The sequence below is a fragment of the Euprymna scolopes genome, chromosome 15 (genome assembly GCF_053919585.1).
Source record: "Euprymna scolopes isolate OS-2025 chromosome 15, ASM5391958v1, whole genome shotgun sequence".
In the NCBI taxonomy this organism is placed as follows: Eukaryota; Metazoa; Mollusca; class Cephalopoda; order Sepiida; family Sepiolidae; genus Euprymna; species Euprymna scolopes.
In genome coordinates this window covers 45624876-45641668 of record NC_136496.1, presented here as the reverse complement: position 1 = coordinate 45641668, position 16793 = coordinate 45624876, and the positions used below count along the sequence as shown (strand labels likewise).

Sequence of the window (16793 nt, the reverse complement as noted above, 5' to 3'; positions counted from 1 at the left end):
GGCCGGTTTGTCTGAGAGGTTGAGAGTAACTGATTGACAGTTTGTCTTGCTGCTGTTTCTGACTCACAGTACAGGTGCCCTAACTCTTTGGTAATGCTTAGACTGGCTGCTCTATCATCAGATGTATAATATCCGGATAGTTGTAATGCCATGTCGTGCATGGAAAGGGACTCTTCTGCTATATCTGCTTGGTTTTCATGAGACCACACATTCTAGACTGGACTCAGCTAATGGACCACTGTGTGTGTATATGTGGCATCAAAACAGGCCCTCTTTGCTCAGCACTCTTCCCCTAACCTAACATTAAACAAAAACATAATTAAATGACAACCGAAACAAATATCACGATAAAACCAGGCAATCACCCAAACAAAACCAATTTGCCTCCGCTCTTGAGGATCTGTGGGCTTAGAGGTAATATAGGTGATGTAGAGTCTTACCTTTTAGTAAACTCCCCGGATATCTTAGCATTAAGTGAAACAAACTTACACTCTTCAATCACCTCCAACTACTTTAACATTACAGGATACCTCCCTCTTTGCCGTAAGGACTTGGATAGATGTATGCATGCGCTTAGAGTCTATATTTGTAGTACCCTCCCTTAAAATTGAGAGAAAAGTCTTGAATTAGATGACCAGGCTTTTATGTGCTTTCGACTAACATTTCATCACTGCCTTAGTTATTTATATTTTCTCTACCGTTTTTCCTCAAGTCAGGATTGTACCCTAATCGATCATGTCCCTGATAGTATAGATGCAGCACTCTCCTTGGATAGTAATGCCTAAATACATGTGTTTGGTGATTTAATGTCCACCATAAAAATTGTCTTGGTTTCTCAGGTTACACAAATGCAGCTGGACGCTCCACTAATAGCTTCTCTATAGTCCATTCCCTCACATAGACAGTAATGTTTCCAACTGGCCTACCAGATCGTGAACCTCAGCAGGCTTCACTTCTAGACCTATTCCTCACCACAGTACCTGAGGATTATGTGATTAATCCCCACAGTCCACTTGGAAATGCAGACCACCTAGTGGTATCAGTTGACATCACATTTAAATCCCAACCTCAAGGTGAGAAATCATTGCTCAAAACGACAAGGTACTACAACAGGGCTGAATGGGAAGCTATTAGAGAACACATCAGAGATGCTCCATGGACCGATATCTTCTCTCTTCCTGCTGAACAGTGTGCCAATGAGACAATTGAATGGTGCAAAGTGGGAATTGAAGCACATGTTCCCACACGGAAATATTATAACAAGCCCCACTCACCCCAATGGTTGACTACAGATTGTGCAGCTGCCATTGCACAAAGACAGCATGCATTCCACCAGTTTGTACGTCATAAGTCAAATACAAATCGGCAAAATTCGTAGATGCTAGAAATCATTGTAAGAGAGAAATTGCGACAGTCAAAAGAAAGCATGCTGAAATAATGAGTGAACACATAGAATCGCCAAAGATAGGAACTCGTGATTTCTGAAAAATCTATACTAGTGTAGTGAATAAAGGACAATCAGTAATTCCTCCACTGAGTAACAACCAGAAGGTTGCATGCTTGGTAACGGAGAAGGCGGAACTGCTGTCCTGGCGATTGCCTTTTTCACTTTAGAGCCAACAAACAACTCCCTCCCAAATTTCCCTATGCAGACTAAAGCCACATTAGATGATGTAAAATCACCCCTTCTCATGTCTGCAATATCATAAAAAACTTAGACACCTCAAAAGCGTGTGGGCCTGATTTCATCTCTGCTATACTAATTAAGAAATGTTTAACTGAGCTAGCTCTACAATAAATGCCTTGCTGAATCTTGCTTCCCTAATAGCTGGAAGATGGCCTCTATGGTACCAATATATAGGAATTATGATGAAAGAACCGACCCTCTCAATTATTGCCCCATTAATCTCTTCCCCCTCTTCATTAAAATCTTTGAAACCTTAATTAATCAAACACTAGTTCACCACCTCGCAAAAGCAAACCAAATCTCTCTGACAAACAGTATGGATTCAGGCAATGTCGTTCTACTGCAGATATTTTAACGTTTATCTGTGAATGCATTTACCATGTATTGGATAAATCGGGTGGAGCCACAGATGTAGCCCTTGATACATCCAAGGCCTTTAACAAAGTCTAGCACAAAGGGCTGCTAATGAAAATTAAATCATACATTATAACAGGATGTATACTAAATATTATTAGATCCATCTTAGACAATAGAAGCACACAGGTTGTCATTGATGGACATACATCCAAGCAGCATAACATTAATGCAAGAGTGTCTCTGAGTCGATCCTTGGACCATTATTATTTCTGATATTCAAAAATGACTTCTTGATAATATTGTGTCCGATATGGGTATATTTGCTGATGATACAATGCTCTATAACATGCATTAGGGAAAAACAGATATACATAAATCTAAGACAATGGAAAAATCAAGAGAAAATGACCTCCAGACTATAGTTGAACGGGGACGCAAATGGATGGTAATATTTAATGCTAGTAAAACTAAACTGCTCTCCTTTAACAAAACACCTCTCGAACTATATCGATGAAAAAAAAACACCTTACCTGAAAATTCTACCTTCAAACTCCTTTTTTGGGACTATTTTACCATATTTTACTTTGTGGGCAATATGAAGTGGAACAAATACACAGAGGACATTGCAAAGACTACTGCAAAGATGGTAGGTTCCCTCTATCGAGCTAGAAGACTATTCACACCTGAGAGTTTCCCGTACCTCTATAAGGCCACCATTCGCTCATGCATGGAATATTGTTGCCACATCTGGGCTGGTGCATCTACCACTAGCCTCTCCATCTTGGATAGGTTCCAAAAGAGAGTTGTTAATCTAATTCCACTTTATCAACTAAGCTCCAGCTCTTGTCCCAGCCTCACAATGTTGCATCTCTGTGCATGTTTTAATGGAATGTGTTCTGATGAACTCGTTGCATTTGTACTCCGTACATATCTCTGACAAACCCACTTAGCAATAAGATCTCACCCCTTCACTGTTGAGGTCCCTAGATGCCAAAAAGCTTTCTATTCTAATAGTCTCTTCCCTTGAACAGCTAGACTTTGGAATTCCCTTTCTGCTACCTGCTCGTACTGATATGCAGAAGTTTAAATGTAACATAAACCGACATCTTGTTAATCTTTCCTAGACATGGTTTCAAAAAGTAGCCTTTTTCGTCCAAATGTTGATATACCTGTTAGGAGTTAACGTTAAATAAATAAATAAATAGAGCTGGTAGAGTGTATATGTGAGTATATTTATCATACAAGTGAATGTTAAACGCAAAAGATAATACACATGAAAAGTAACTATAAAATGCTGAATAGGTGTGGGAGGCTGGTATATGGATCTGCAGAATAAATTTCCACATAGAGGTCAAGGAGTCGGGAGTCAGAGTCAGAGTCGGAGTTGGAGTCGGAGTCGGCATTCTAGGAATTCAAGGAGTCGGAGTCGGACTTTCACCATCCAACTCTGCAACCCTGGTTCAAACACCAGCTGGAGCCCAACTCTCAGCCGAAGACCTCTGACTTCCTTTATATTTTTGGAAAATAAACCTGGACAGATTTATATTCGTTTTCGACAGTACCTATACTGTGTTTGTCATCTCTTCTTTGCCATTGTCATTCATCTTTTTCTTGCCTGTGTCATTGTTTGGTTGTAGGATTGATTGCCACCGACATTCAACCCCACAACAGACTGTTTCCACCAGAAAATAGCCATATTGACTCCAAACCCTCTTGCGGCACACCTACCATAAAAATCAGTACTTCCAACCATTGTGACATACACACAAAATCTGCACCAATAATCATTTATTTAAAATGTTCAAACACAAAACACTAATGTTGGAACACTTTATTTGAATACTTCTTTCACGTAAATAAATTTTATTTATTTTATATAAACTCAGCAATTCCGTGCCATCTTTTCTTGAATTTATTTTTATTTCTTTATTTAAGGATGTGTCGCGGTGCATTTTTGTTGTATTTCATATTTCTACTAATGACAGCCATTTTTTTAGTGGTAAACAATCTCACAGACACCGCCTAGTGGCGAAACAAGCTCAACTACTGATCCGTGCTAAAAATAGCAACATCCATTTTTCTTATTTTGAACTAAAGAGAAAGAAACCTAAATCAAATCCTTTCTCCATCAAGCAACAAGGAAGAGATTTTGATTCTGAGCTGAATCAAACATAAACACAATAAATTTATTTTGGAGATTTTTTTTGTTGTGATTGATTCAGTGAGGAATTAATTCTGTTCATTTGTTTATCTACTGAGCGAGCACGCTTCTTGCATGCATGCTATTTCATAAATACAGCGCGTCAGCGGCCGGTAAGGTTAATGAGGCGAGGGAGCAAGTTGCCTCCTGAGATGCGACCTTAGCATTCCTAGTGAAGTCAAGCTCAGCAGCTGAAGGGTCTCCAGCAGCTGTAGTTCAAACAGCCCTTGTCAGGGCTAGCTCTTTTCCACATTATTATGCATTTCACAAACTATTCTTATGTGTCTTATGTGATCCACAAACTGCTACCATGTGACTACTACTGCCTGTCTGCTCCCTGAGATTACCCTCCTTTCAACCAGCAGCCTCTAGTTCACTCCAGTGCCTCCTGCAGCCTTCCGGTCCTTGGTGCCTCCAGCAGCGTCCAAGTGCTAGCCACAGCTACCAGCATCTGCTGCACTTTCCTACAGCCTTTCAGTGCCAGTCGCAGCTTCCTCAGCCTTCCAGTGCCAACCACACCCTTCTGCAGCCTTCCAGCCCTTGGTGCCTCCTGCAGCCTTCCAGCGCCTGCCGCATCCTCCTACAGCCTTCCAGCACCAGCTGCACCTTCTGCAGCCTTCCAACCCTTGGTGTCTCCTGCAGCTTTTCAGCACGTGCCGCAGCTTCCTACAGCCTTCCAGTACCGTTTGCAACCCTCAGCAGCTTCTCAGTGCCAGTCAACAGACCGCAAATCTCTAGGTTTTTCAAATTTTACCATTTTTACTTATTCCTTTTTGTAAATAAAAGGTGATTCGTCATCTTTAAACTGTCTTCAGCTTTTTTATTTTTACTTTTGTTTTGCTGTTTTTCGTTTGCCTTTGTGTTAATATTTTAGTTGTACGGTTTAATAACCGGTTGCTCCCCTCTGCAACAGATGTAAATTGGTAATCCATCTTGATGCCTCATTTAATTTATCATCAAAGGTTCCGGAAATGCATCCGATATTAGCAACAAATATTTAATTAGGAATTTACTTTGAAATAATTACGCTTTATAGCTGTAATTTATAGTTAATTTCCAATTATTTATTACTTTGAAACAAAAAAAAAAACTCAACCTTCTTTGACAATAATGTCTTTTACGTCATATCTTTACAAGTTAATAACATAATTAAAACTCCTACATTTAATAAGATGGTAGCTTAAATTGTCAATAAATATTTGACCCTCAATGAATAATAAAAGTCGATGTGTTTAGCTACTACACACTGGTTTTCTCTGACTTGGCTGGAAGAAACCTGATTTTAATGAAGATATACAAATACTGCGCTGTTACTTTCACCAGCTAAAAAAATATTTCATTTTAAGGTTTTCTTTTATAGTTATAACCAAATATTTTTTATGTAAAACTGTTGAAAAAATAGCTAAAAATAAAAAAAGACAATAAAATTTTTGAAGCCCAAACTACTTTAACAATACTTAATTGTAATATTTTTTTACTAATAATTGCTTTCAAATAGATATATTTTGTAAAATAGCGGAGAAAAAGACAAAAATTTAAAAGTCCTGACTCCTACACAATAGTGAACACCAAACTGCTTAACAAATTAATTATAACGTTTTCTTTAATAACTATCAAATAAATATTTTTGTAAAATAATCAGAAAAAAAGCCGAAATTGAAGCCAAATTGAGAAAAAAAAGAGAGAAAAAAAAGCCAAATACAATTTTTAAGAACAAAAATAATTACATTTTTTTTTTTACAATAAAAAAAAAAAAAAAAAAAAAAATGACAAATTCACGAAATTTGGCCATAAAAGGGCCAATATGGTAATTTTGCCGGAGAGTTGCAGCTAATAATTTCTAAATACAAAAAATAACGCAAACTCACAAGGGACGCCGACATGATAGGTCCAGTCCACACGAAAAATAAAAAATAAATACAAATGCAAAAATATATTTCTTTTGTTACCAAAAATAAAATGCATTTTAGTTGCATGCTCCCGTCATAAATTATTTAAACTCAGCGACCCGAGGAATCCTTTACAATAAATTGAATTTCTCACGAGTAATTTGTTGCCATAATTACAATGTAAGAGTTCCATTGTTTCCATTGAAGAAAACGAGTTGTAAAAAGCGGTGGTGGGGGTTTACGAAGGCCACTGCTAATTGCATAAGTTTGACGGATGTGTTTTAATTTGATGTTCAACTAACTTACGTGAAAACTGGTGTTTATGAACGATAAAAACATATTTCAGCAAGTATTTGAAAGTTTCTGCAAATAAACAAAAAAAAAGAAAGAAAAGAAAAACTAAGGTTTTGGCTGTAGAATATGTCACTTTTTATTCGAGTTTGGAAATCTTGCTTTCTCACTTAAAAAGAGTAATTATTAGGCAATAAACAATGTCCGTCCAATAAACTTACTAGTTTCTTTCTTTCTTAAATAAAATCGTTCTAGAAGATAGAGAGAAACGAATACATCTTCCTAATTATATACTGAAAATGAATACTTTATTTTGGTTGGGTTGGTTGTAGGTCGTCGTCGTCGCACGAACTCCTCTGGTGCATTTGTGACGCATGTTCAGTTTTTGACAGTTTTGGTAGTCAAGCCCCAACTCTAACCCTTCCCCACGTATATCTCGATTTCCTAACGCTAAGTGCCACCACCGTCGCCGTCGCACATATTTTGGGCAGAACGCAAACTAAACAACTTCTATTTCTCTTTTAACAGTTTGACACAGACTGAGCAACATAAACACAGGGGCCGAACGCAAGATCGTCGTTGTTGTGCTCGGAGTTTAGAATGTCGGATACAGAAGAAAATACGGAAGATCCTTTCCCAGCTAAGGTATTTGGTTTTTTTCTTTGTTTTTTAATTTTTTTTTCTTTTCGTCACGTGTTTCACGATTTAAAACAACATTTTAAAACCAACTTTTAAGACTTTAGTAGTCTTTGATATGTTAACCCAAGGAAAAAGTTGTCCAATAAAATTAGGTAATAAACGCTGCCCAATAAACTGCCCAATTTCAGAGTTTGAGTAAAGAATTTGTTATTAATTTTCACGATATATTCAAGTGGTTAGGACCCAGATTTTTTTAAGCGGTGACAGGGCAAATAAATTCATCGTGTAAAAAAAAAAAAAAAAATCCACAAAAATCACACAACAAATAAATAATTGCACAAATTTACAAGGGGTTAATTTACTGTGTTTCTACTTCGAAAGAAAAATTTGGCAGTCAGTCGATTCAACCCGATTGCCATCTTTATCGTGCGAAAATAAAGGAATATTTTTCATTAACATTTACATAAGTTTTCATAATTAAAAAAGTGATGACCTGCAACAGAAACAACACTAATTATTTTACCTTTATTAAAAATAAAAAATAAAAACAGGGAAAGACATGACTTATAAAAAAATAAGTTTTTTTTTATTATTATTATTTTAGTTAAACTTTGTTTTTGTATGTCTTGTGATTTTCACGAACACATTGACAGATGTTGATCTGAATTCATTCATTCGCATTTAATCATCATCATCATCATCATCATATGAAGCAACATATCACAAAAAGTGAATCCGAGTCTCACTTTTATGATCTTTTGGGGACCAAACTTTAAATAACTTGTGGCTTTGTGTTAACATAAGTGAAAACGGTACTTCTACATTTATTGAACTGAGCCCTTTATTATTATTATTATTATTATTATTATTAACCCTAAGTTTTAGATTTTAAAGTCGGTTTAATATGGTTCAACTTCTGTAGAAACACCGTGAAACATCTGCAAGTCTCCCTCCCCCTAAAAAACATAAGAGAATGATAAAAAAAAAAAAAAATGATGGTTTTGAAATAAACAAAAGGAATCTGAGTACTAGTGTAGAGAGTGCCGGACGTAAATAATAACGTTATTATTTAAAAAGCCGTTCTTAACATGGGGAGGGGAGCGTGTTTTGTACCTATTTCTATACTTCAACCTTACAATTGAATAATAAAAAAAACATATCATAAAACTTTAATTAAACTTCGAAATACGATTTAAAAAATAGCGCGGACGCGGACTCTCTGCACTAGCACCGGAATCTGTTTTCTTTTGAAGTTTACTATGTGTCCCTACCCTCCGCCTCTATAAAAAAAAAAAAAAAAAAAAAAAAACACCAAATAAGTTGGGGTGAAAAAGATATACAAAAGATCTTTAATATAAATTAGTACTTATACAGTTTAATCAAAACATTAAAAAAAATGAAAATATTGAAAAAAAAAAATGATATTGTACATACTCGTTATGGAATAAAATTTTCATACAAAAAAATCACTTAATTTGATCGATAGTGTTTTTTTGTTTTTTACAGAGGAAAATCAAACTTTAATGAGATCGATCGTATCGCGACCATCTTGTTTATTTCGCGGATAAGGAAGGGCCGATAACTCCAATCACCGCTTATTAAAGTTTGTCAAAATTTGACGAGATTATTTTGAAACATGGACAGAAAAAATACCTAGATAAATATTTTTTTTTTTCACTTATTTTACAGTTTGTCTTTTTTAATTCCTTTTTCATTTTATCCTTTGTTAATCACTTTTTCGTTTAAAGGCACTCCTTCCTCGTTTGCGAAATAAGTAAGATGGCCGCGACACGATTGATCTCATTAAAATTTGATTTTCCTCTGCTAAAATAAACAAAAAACAAAAACTACTTGATCAAATTAAGTGATTCTTTTTGTATGAAAACTTTATTCCATAACGAGTAGGTACAATATATATATATATATATATATATATATATATATATATATATATATATATAAAGAATACGAAAAGTATAAAAGCTTATAACTTTTCTTTATTCGTTTTCAATTGGTGACGTGCAGGAATACAAAATAATATGAAAAAAAATTAAAAAACTTTTTTTACAGGTACATATTTTTGACCGATCCTTCAGTCTTCATCGGTGTAGTGAAAGTGATGAGCATACACGGGGAAAAGGGGAATCGAAAAGGGAGGAGGAGGAGGAAGAGAAGGAGGTATAACCAATGAGAAGGTGCCACGTCAGTTTTAAAAATATACACATATAAGTACGCACATACACATATAAACGAAAAATTAAACAGTAAATAAAAATGAAGAAACGCGCCTTTAACTGTCCAATCTTTTGAATTCTAACGATATTATTTATTCCAACAGAGAATTTAAAGGATATAAGACGTTATGAGGAGAAACGCTATGATGCTTATTTGTAAATCAACGGCTATTTCTCGTTCGAAAAAGAACGAAAACGTCATTTCCAAATTCAACCGTTTAAAGACAGAAACGAAACGCTACTAAGACAGTAAATGACCAAGTTCTCTCCAATTCTCTCTCCTCTGATCTTGAGCACGTAGTACAATGGGGTAAGGAGTGGCTGGTTACTTTTAATGCATCTAAAACCAAGCTTCTCTCTTTACATCATCAACATTCTAATCCACATTTGGCATCAATTGAAATGAATGGCTCTCGTCTTCTGGAGGCCTCAAGTTTTGACAAGCTTCTGGGCTTGACCATTACTTCTGATCTTAAATGGAACACGTACATCAAATCTGTTGCCAAGGCCGCTGGGAAAATGGTGGGATCTTTCTATCGATCCGGTAAATATCTCACTGTTGATGCTATTCTCTATCTATATAAGAGCCAGGTACGTCCAAGGATGGAGTACTGTGGCCACATCTGGGCAGGAGCTGCTAGAAAGGACTTGTCCTGCCTTGATAGAGTTCAAAATAGACTTCGTAGCCTCGTAGGAGATGTCCTTTTCTCCTCCTTGCAACCTCTATCTCACAGAAGAGATGTTGCGAGTTTGTCTCTGCTGTATCATTATTTTCATGGAAAGTGTTCGACTGAGCTTCAATCTATGGTCCCCCCTCGCCAAACTTTCACAAGAAACACTCGTCTAGCTGTAAACACTATCAATAATTCCCCCCACTCTTTATCTGTGCTTAAACCTAAACGTAGATTCCATGAACAAAGCTTCTTTCTTAGAACTGCACGCCTGTGGAATTGTCTTCCGTTTTCCTGCTTTCCGGCTGACTACAATATGGTTGTGTTCAAGTCTAAAGTAAATAAGTTCTTGATGAGCCGTTCCATATAAGTTATCAAATTTACCAAATTTTCATTACTAATGATTACTATATTGTCCAATTTCTACTGTACACTCTTTAACCCTTATCCTTGAGTGGCCTCTGGGCCTTGATAATGTGGTGATGCCTATGTAAAAAAAAAAAAAAAAAAAAAAGCTACTTTTTAATTTATATATTAATATGTACATACACATACGTATACAAACAAATACTCACATGTACAAATATATACATATATATGCATATATACATACATAAACGCATGCATATATATATATATATATATATATACTAACAAATACTATATAGTGACTTGTTTGTAGTAGACAGTTCCACAGAACAAAATATTCTTACCGTGTCAAGACGGAAAAGAACATGTGAAATTGCTTCAGAAAAGGTTTAATATTTATGAAGCAATTCTGGTTTCGGATTGGTTGGTAGCAGAATGTGAATTAATTTGATTCGTTAGTTCTTAGCAGCATCGTTTAAATAGAATCGTCCGACTGTATGGGATCATACCCCCATTAAAAGTCCATTTTGATGGGATGTCTCCTAGCGGCTTCGGCTGCATGGAGACAGGGTAGTACACATCAAGGATTCGTCACTTGACACTCAGCCCAACAGGTGAGGGGCCGGGAACCGGCCCAGCACCTGTTGGACTGAGGCACACCGCTTGGGTAATACCTAGGAGGTCCACCCTCCCAGGCCTTGCCACCGGGCTTTCCGGTGGGGCAAGTTTATTGCTTGCTGCCTGAGACGCCCCAGCTGGGGAATGCCGACGGGGTTACTCAGGCAATTTTTAAAATTGCAGGAGTGCCCCTTCTTTAGGGGAGCCTGCGGGGTTCCCACTTTCCGGCCTTGTGCCACATAATGCTGATGTGGGCAGCATTTAAATATTTACCTCATTACAAGTCCAAAATATTGCAACAACATACACATACATAAATGTTTGCGCATATATTTACATGTAGAGACAGCTATACATATATACACAAGTCTACATAAGCGAATGTATGGAGAGAGAGGAAGAGAGGGACGGGAAAAGAGGTATAGGTGTGCGAGAAATACATATATGGTAATGTGAAGAAAATTAACACTTAAAGAAAATGTGTTTTGAAAAAACACACACATACATGTACACACACATATATCCACATACATATATACACATATACTGACGTGTACATACACTTTCAGGTACATATACACAAACACTCGCATAAATACATACATATATGCGTACATAATACGCACACACACATACACATACATAGATCAATGTGTATGAGAGTATAAAGAAAGAAAAAATTAGGGAAAATGTGAAGGTTTCGGAAAGAGTTAGCAAGAGAAAAAAAAAAGTTTACCTCATCTCACCGTGCATTTCAGTCCAAAGGAAATTGTTTATGGAAAATCTTTGTAGTTATAAAAATTGTAGTCATTGAGTAGTCCTAGGTTTTTGTTAAGGCCTGTAGTGTGCGTGTTGAGTTTTAGAATTTTTTTTTTTTCATATTTTCATCTCTGGTGTTGTGTAATAAAATTGGATGCTATGAGGATGTATCTGATGTTGTCTATTGTGTGGTTAGGTAAATTATAGTGGATAGCTACTGGATGCTGTGTAGATTTGTCTCTAATGGTATGTTTGTGGTTATTAAGGTGTAGGCAGAACTCCAGGCCTGTTTCCCCCACGAATATATATATATATATATATATATATTCAATATTTTCATATGTACCCAATTGTTGAAAGATAAGTTATTCCCTTTATTTTGTCACCTTTTAGAAGTTTATTTTTTTAAATCCTGGCAGCTATCATGCGGTGCTGGAAGGCAGGGTGGGATTCAGCCCTTTTTTTACCTTTGTTAAGTAGAATATCTACACTTCTTGATCTGGCATCATCATCATCAACAACTACCCCAGTAGTCACCTCCTCTTGCCCTGTCAGGAGCGGGGGGGGGGGGGGAGGAAGGGTTTTTGCCCTTTTTCCTCAGTTCAAGATGCGAGCTCACTATAACTCCATCAAGAAAAGGTTTTTGATGTTAAATATTATGTTCTGTACTTTTCTCCTTTAGGATAAAACGTTAATTTTATTTCCAGTTAATTAAAAGACAACAGGGTTGTATCAACTGGGAAACTGTTAGTCTCAAAGAACTAATGGAAGAACCGTTTGGTTTTTGAGATATTTTTTTGTAAGAAACAGAAATTAAATTTGCTGGTCTGTGAGACGAGAGAACATTGGCACACGTGAAAGGAACTAAGGAAAGAGACCGTTTGGAAGACATTTCTACCAAAATTCCCTTCTCATCAGAACATTTTTATTTTAAAAGAAAAAGAACAAAAACATTAGAACCAAAAGATTCTAGATGATTGTGAGAGTGCCTCTCAAGAAAAGGGCTGGGAAAAAAAAGGAAAAAACATTTTTAAAGATCCCTTTTCACATGCTTCTTTTCTTTCAAGTTTTACAAATCAAGTAAGACTATTTTTGTATGATTATTTTAAAAGGGACGCCCTATATTTCCTGTTTTATTTGTTTGGATGATAAATTTAACTTTGTTATTCCATTTGATAGAATTAATTCCAGAATTAGTCTCTCAATTAGTGACCCCTTTTTTGTATGTTCCATTTTTTTATTTTTATAATTAGTACTTGAGGTTAATTGTTAACTGTTAATTGTTAACTCCTGCTTTAGGAAATAAAGGCAATTCAACATTTATTTATTTCAATAAAACTTAACTAAATTAATATACTTTTTGGGTCTGGTTTTCATTTGCTCCTTTTTTTATATTTTGCCTCCCTTTTGTTTATTCATAAGATTTTGCTTAATTTCTCCAGCACTCTATTTAATTTTTTCCTTCTCCATTTTTTAAATATCTGTTACAGCCAAAAAACGTGTTTCAGTAATGACAACTACAAAATATACCCTAAAGTAAAAAAGGCTCCTCCCCCAAAACTTTTCATTTTTAATTTTTATGTGTTAAAATGCATATTATTTTCGAATAATTAAAGAAAAAAACAACTATTTGCAGTTTCAATATTTCAAATATATACGTACATTTACTTTCTAGTTTTAAATGAAATTAATGTTGATACGAGAAATCAATTCTTTATTTTTTCATTTTTATTGTTAATTCGATTTAAAAAAATTGGTGCTTGTCCAGAATTGCACCTATATTAGAAATAAACATACAAAAAAATGTATGATGTGATGAAAAATATCGTATTCCAAAAATCAAAATTCGTAAACATTACAACAAAAATCATGCAAGCTTGGATTATGTTATCTCCTCGTTGAGCCATAAAGTTTGATTTTTTTTTTTTAATTTAAAGATAAAATTATTTGATCAATCTATGTAATTTTTGGAATACAATATTTTTTTGCCACGGGTACATGCATCATACAGATTATTCTTTCTTTTTTTTATATGGCAGCCATGAGCAAGTTGGTGTTTTCTATTTTGCTGTTATGTTAACTTATTTTTGTAAATTTTAGGCTTTTTTTTTAGTTAAAATAGATTCTTTTTCCATAAAAGATTAAACTTCAGGAATAACTTTTGTTGTAAAAGAGCTTCTAATCGCTTTTCATTCTTTAAAAACAGCACAAAAATTTTATTATTCTAAATTATTTAGTAATTTAAACTATTTTAATTATTTGATGACGTATTCCAATTTAGATTAAAATAATCTGCCATTTTAGTTTGACTGGAGTAAGAATTTATAAATTAAAAATATATACATATGCATTAAACCATTTTTAGTTTCACAAGGCACAAATGATTCCTAGAATTGTAAATAACATTAAAGATTAAAAGAGAAAATGTTTGACTATTTCATCAATTGAAAATATTTATCTATCTATCTATGCATATCATAAAATAGTAATGATTATACTTGTTTATAAAAAAGACAGTATAGGAAAAAAAAATCCTGGGCCCACATTAATCCAAAATGGCCATGCCTGTACCTCATGCATGTTTTCCAGTTCTAATCATCTGGCTTAATTAGATTCCATAAATTACTACAATTTCACTCTCCTAAATGCAACATGCTTATAGGTGGTAGCAGAACAGCTTACCAACTATTTCTTTTCTACTTCCACTACCTGAGTCATTACTGGAGCAAATATTTCATAGTTGACACTTATCGTGATTCACTGTAAGTATTTTGTTTTATCGTTATGTGCTTCCATTTTTCACCTACACCTCTTTTCATGAGAAACTAATGAATGGTCCCATTTATATCCACTCCTGATTCTAACAATTTCATTAGCTACTCAGGCATAAGCCTTCATTCTATTTTTCGCATTTAATGAACACTATAGAATGGTTTTGGTTACATTCAATATGTCTGTCACATTTTATTATTTCTGAACCACAAGGCTTTTAGTTATTCAGTTTTAGAGTACAAAATCATTTACCTCAACAAAACAGCCGCATGGAGAGTAATGCATTTAATAATATATTATTTCAAATTTCACAAACTCAACTAAACTGTTTTTTATTAAAGATATTTTTTCATTGTTCGTTGAAACAGAAAATTATTTGAACTGTTGTATTTTTTTTTTAGTTTATTTCTCAATAAAATCACAAAGTTACAAAAGATGAAAGTAACCATAACTGGTTATAGTCAGCTAATGTACTACCTAACTTCCAGCATAATGCTACTGGAAGCGGTGACAAGGCAACTCAGTTCCTTTGCTTTCTTCTCTCACACCTATATCTCCTCTGTGCATTTTTGCTTTTTTTATTAGTTTTTTACTATCATTCTTTTTTATTGAATCATTGAAAAGTTTTTTCAGTTTTATTTTAATAGAGAATTATTAAATTATTATTTTTTTTTTTTTTTAAAGAATTATTGAAAAACCCCTTATTGGAAACACTTAGGATTTTTTAAACTATTTTGGGAATATTATGTATTGGATATATATTTTTTTATATTTAAAATTTTGTTATTTTAATTTCAATAATTTCATTTGTTATTTTGATGTCAATAATTTTATTTTCATACTTTCATAAACATATATTTATTATATAGATAGATCTACAGCAAATGTGCTTACAGTTATATCTCATAGGATTAGCAAATCTCTCAATGGAGGCAACCTTTCTAGGGCAATTTCTCTTGACATATCTAAGGCCTTTGATAGGGTATGGCATAAAGGTTTACTTCACAAGATCTCTAGCTAGGGTATAGTTGGAAATGTCTTCTCAATTATTAAATCATTTCTTTTTGATAGGTTCATAAGAGTAGTAATTGAGGGGCAAAAATCAGAAGCTCACAGTATAAATGCTGGAGTCCCTCAGGGGTCTATCCTGGACCCAACTCTTTTCCTGATCTACATTAATGATCTTCCAAATCACATCCTTACATCATTTGCAGACATTTATGCTGATGACACTACCATTTATGGTAGCACATCTAAGACAGTAAACGACCAAGCTCTCTCCGATTCTCTCTCCTCTGATCTTGAGCATGTGGTACAATGGGGAAAGGAGTGGCTGGTTACTTTTAATGCATCTAAAACCAAGCTTCTCTCTTTACATCATCAACATTCTGATCCACATCTGGCATCAATTGAAATGAATGGCTCTCGTCTTCAGGAGGCCTCAAGTTTTGACAAGCTTCTGGGCTTGACTGTTACTCCTGATCTTAAATGGAACCCGTACATCAAATCTGTTGCGAAGGCCGCTGGAAAAATGGTGGGATCTTTCTATCGATCCAGTAGATATCTCACTGCTGATGCAATTCTCTATCTATATAAGAGCCAGGTACGTCCAAGGATGGAGTACTGTGGCCACATCTGGGCAGGAGCTGCTAGAAAAGACTTGTCCTGCCTTGATAGAGTTCAAAATAGACTTTGTAGCCTCGTAGGAGATGTCCTTTTCTCTTCCCTGTAACCTCTATCTCACAGAAGAGATGTTGCGAGTTTGTCTCTGCTGTATCATCATTTTCATGGAAAGTGTTCGACTGAGCTTCAGTCTATGGTCCCCCCTCGCCAAACTTTCACAAGAAACACTCGTCTAGCTGAAAACACTATCAATAATTCCCCTCACTCTTTATCTGTGGCTAAACCTAAACGTATATTCCATGAACAAAGCTTCTTTCTTAGAACTGCACGCCTGTGGAATTGTCTTCCGTTTTCCTCTTTTCTGGCTTACTACAATATGGTTGTCTTCAAGTCTAACGTAAACAAGTTCTTGATGAGCCATTCCATATAAGTTAACAAATTTACCGAATTTCCATTACTAATGATTATTATATTGTCCAATTTCTACTGTACACTCTTTAACCCTTATCCTCGAGTGGCCTCTTGGCCTTGATAATGTGGTGATGCTTGTGTAAAAAAAAAATGATTCAAATAAAACACTTTTATTTTTAACATAAAAAGCTTTTATTTTTATAATTTCATAAGCATATATTTCAAATAAAATAACTTATGTTTTAATTTTGTTATTAAAAATGCAAATAAATC

The 16793-nt window shown here is 34.9% G+C and overlaps 1 protein-coding gene across 6 annotated transcripts in view; it reads left to right on the top strand.

The window, feature by feature from the left end:
- Window positions 1-16793, top strand: part of LOC145293808 (adenosine deaminase-like) — a 130335-nt gene that overhangs the window by 48702 nt on the left and 64840 nt on the right. Inside the window, exons 1-2 of one of the 6 annotated variants that reach the window (XM_080140391.1) lie at window positions 5473-5590; window positions 6953-7069. In XM_080140391.1, the coding sequence (XP_079996517.1) occupies window positions 7025-7069 (45 nt within the window). In that variant the 5' untranslated portion in view covers window positions 5473-5590; window positions 6953-7024. Of the gene's footprint in view, window positions 1-5472; window positions 5591-6370; window positions 6479-6690; window positions 7070-16793 lie in introns of those variants that run through there. The other 5 variants (XM_080140392.1, XM_080140388.1, XM_080140387.1 and 2 more) reach the window with 5 other exon arrangements.